The 1,937-nt window shown below is 51.2% G+C and overlaps 1 protein-coding gene across 1 annotated transcript in view; it reads left to right on the forward strand.

Annotated features, from left to right (window-relative positions):
* Positions 1 to 33: 33 nt before the first annotated feature.
* Positions 34 to 1,937, forward strand: part of FAM114A2 (family with sequence similarity 114 member A2) — a 12,343-nt gene continuing 10,439 nt past the window's right edge. The window contains 3 exon segments of the mRNA XM_025201003.1: positions 34 to 254; positions 1,387 to 1,559; positions 1,615 to 1,620. Coding sequence (XP_025056788.1) covers positions 63 to 254; positions 1,387 to 1,559; positions 1,615 to 1,620 — 371 coding nt within the window. The 5' untranslated portion in view covers positions 34 to 62.

A 1,937-nucleotide genomic window follows, 5' to 3' on the forward strand; every position in this document is an offset into this window, starting at 1 on the left:
AGCGCGGGGCGCGCGTGTGCGGGCCCGGTTGTGACGCCCCGTTTTGCAGGATCACCGTGGCGATGGCTGAGGGCGACGGCGGCGCGGGCGGCCTGCCCGTAGGGGTGTCCCGGGAGGACGAGGAGCCCACGTCTCCGGAGGGCGGTGGGGAACCGAGGGAAGTGGAGCCCGCGGCTCTGACGCGGAAGAGGCCCGAGACGAAGCCCCCCGGCGAGCCCGCTCTGGTGGAAGAGCCCCCCGGCCCAGCCCAGAAGGTATCTTTCTGCAGAGACGCCTCAAACCCCGCAGGGTCCCGGTGACGCTGGGCAGCGATTCGGAGGCCTTTCCCCCCTCGCTTTTCTGTGGACTGGCGATGGGACAGCTCTCCACCGAGGAAGGCTGAAAATGCATTGGGTTAAATGTCATTGAACCCAGCAAACGAGCCTCTGGGTTTGTCTCTGCCTTTCCCCCCACTCATGCCCAGCAAAAAGCCGTGCTTTGATATTTGCACGGCGCAGTTTAGATAGCTGGAAATTGGCTTCTTTCCCTGAGGGCAGGTTGCAGCGAATGCTTGTTATGCGGGAATGGAGAAGGACCTCATCCGACAGCTCATTTCCCCTTTCTTTCCTTCCAAACAAGCCCCAAACCCATCTCCCTTTGCAACGTGGCTCCTCGGTGTTCAGCTCAGAGTGAAATGATCTATCCGTATAAATTAAATCTCTTATTCCGGAGGCCAGATCGTTACAGTCTGCAACAGAAGAAGGCAGATGGAAACGATGGTCTGAAAGCTTTTGAAGTTGGACTAGGCAGTGATGCATAAACCCTAAAGCAAAGATGATGATGATGATGATAACAAAAGGTTATAAAAAATTAAAAAAAAATCAAATTCATCTTCCACAGTGAAGCACAGGTTCAACTAGTTTGCTCATATTCCTATAAGGTTCACTTGAGGTGCAGATGAGGAAGGTTTTGTGGTATGAGCATCAGCACTGCCACAAAAATCCCATTCTCTGTTTTTTCTCTTCCACTTCTTATTGCACGCACAGCCTCACCAACATTTCTGCTCCCCACCAACTTGGAGCGGATGCCCTTTTAGGGAGTAGGATGAAACTTGTCGAGGAAAAGGGGGCATCTGTCTCCTGCTTTGGTTTACAGTTTTCTCTAAGCATCTGGTGCAATAAGAAAGGATACAGGTCCAGAGGTCAGCTATAGGACCGACAAAACGTTTGCTTATCTTGGCCTTGTGCAGGGATTGGGGGGACTATAACTGAGCAGGTCAGAGACGACTATGCTCTGGGCTCTCGCTTGCAATGAAGTTCACTCTTTTGGCTACATTTAAAAGAGCTTAATAAAGGCACGGCTCAAAGGATGCTCATTCATTATTCTGCCTCTCTCCTTTGAATAAAGGTCTCTGAATCCACGGAGCCATCTCAGACCGGGTGGGGATACTGGGGCAGCTGGGGAAAGTCGCTTCTCTCCACTGCCTCAGCTACAGTTGCTACTGTAGGTAAGGGCTCCTGGCGTTGTGCTTCCTTGGGACCTGTGGATGGGGGTAAAATCACACCCTGACTCTCACAGATGCTTTTGGCTTCCACTCTCTTGTTTGCTTTATAGAAAATGGGATTTTGGTTTTAGAAGCAGGTGGTGGCAAAAATCAAGTGCAAAAACAGCACAGGGGAAAAGTCAATATGCCTCAAATGGCAGAACAGGAGGCAGGGAGATCCGTGCGGCAGAGTTATTTTCAGGCCTATAACGAACAGTGCTGAGTTGAAGTGCTAAGGCTGATAAACTTTTATGCTCCCGTGAATCTGAGGCAACATAAAAGTGAAGCATGGACTCATGTCTGCGAGCAAGCCGGGCCGTGCTAGCTCTTAGTACTGTGTGTGGAGGTGAAAATCAGGATACGGTCCTCAGTGACCAATTTTGTTTCCAGTTTATTTGCTGCTTTCCTGGTAGGG

Source organism: Alligator sinensis, unplaced genomic scaffold (genome assembly GCF_000455745.1).
Source record: "Alligator sinensis unplaced genomic scaffold, ASM45574v1 scaffold550_1, whole genome shotgun sequence".
Classification (NCBI taxonomy): domain Eukaryota; kingdom Metazoa; phylum Chordata; order Crocodylia; family Alligatoridae; genus Alligator; species Alligator sinensis.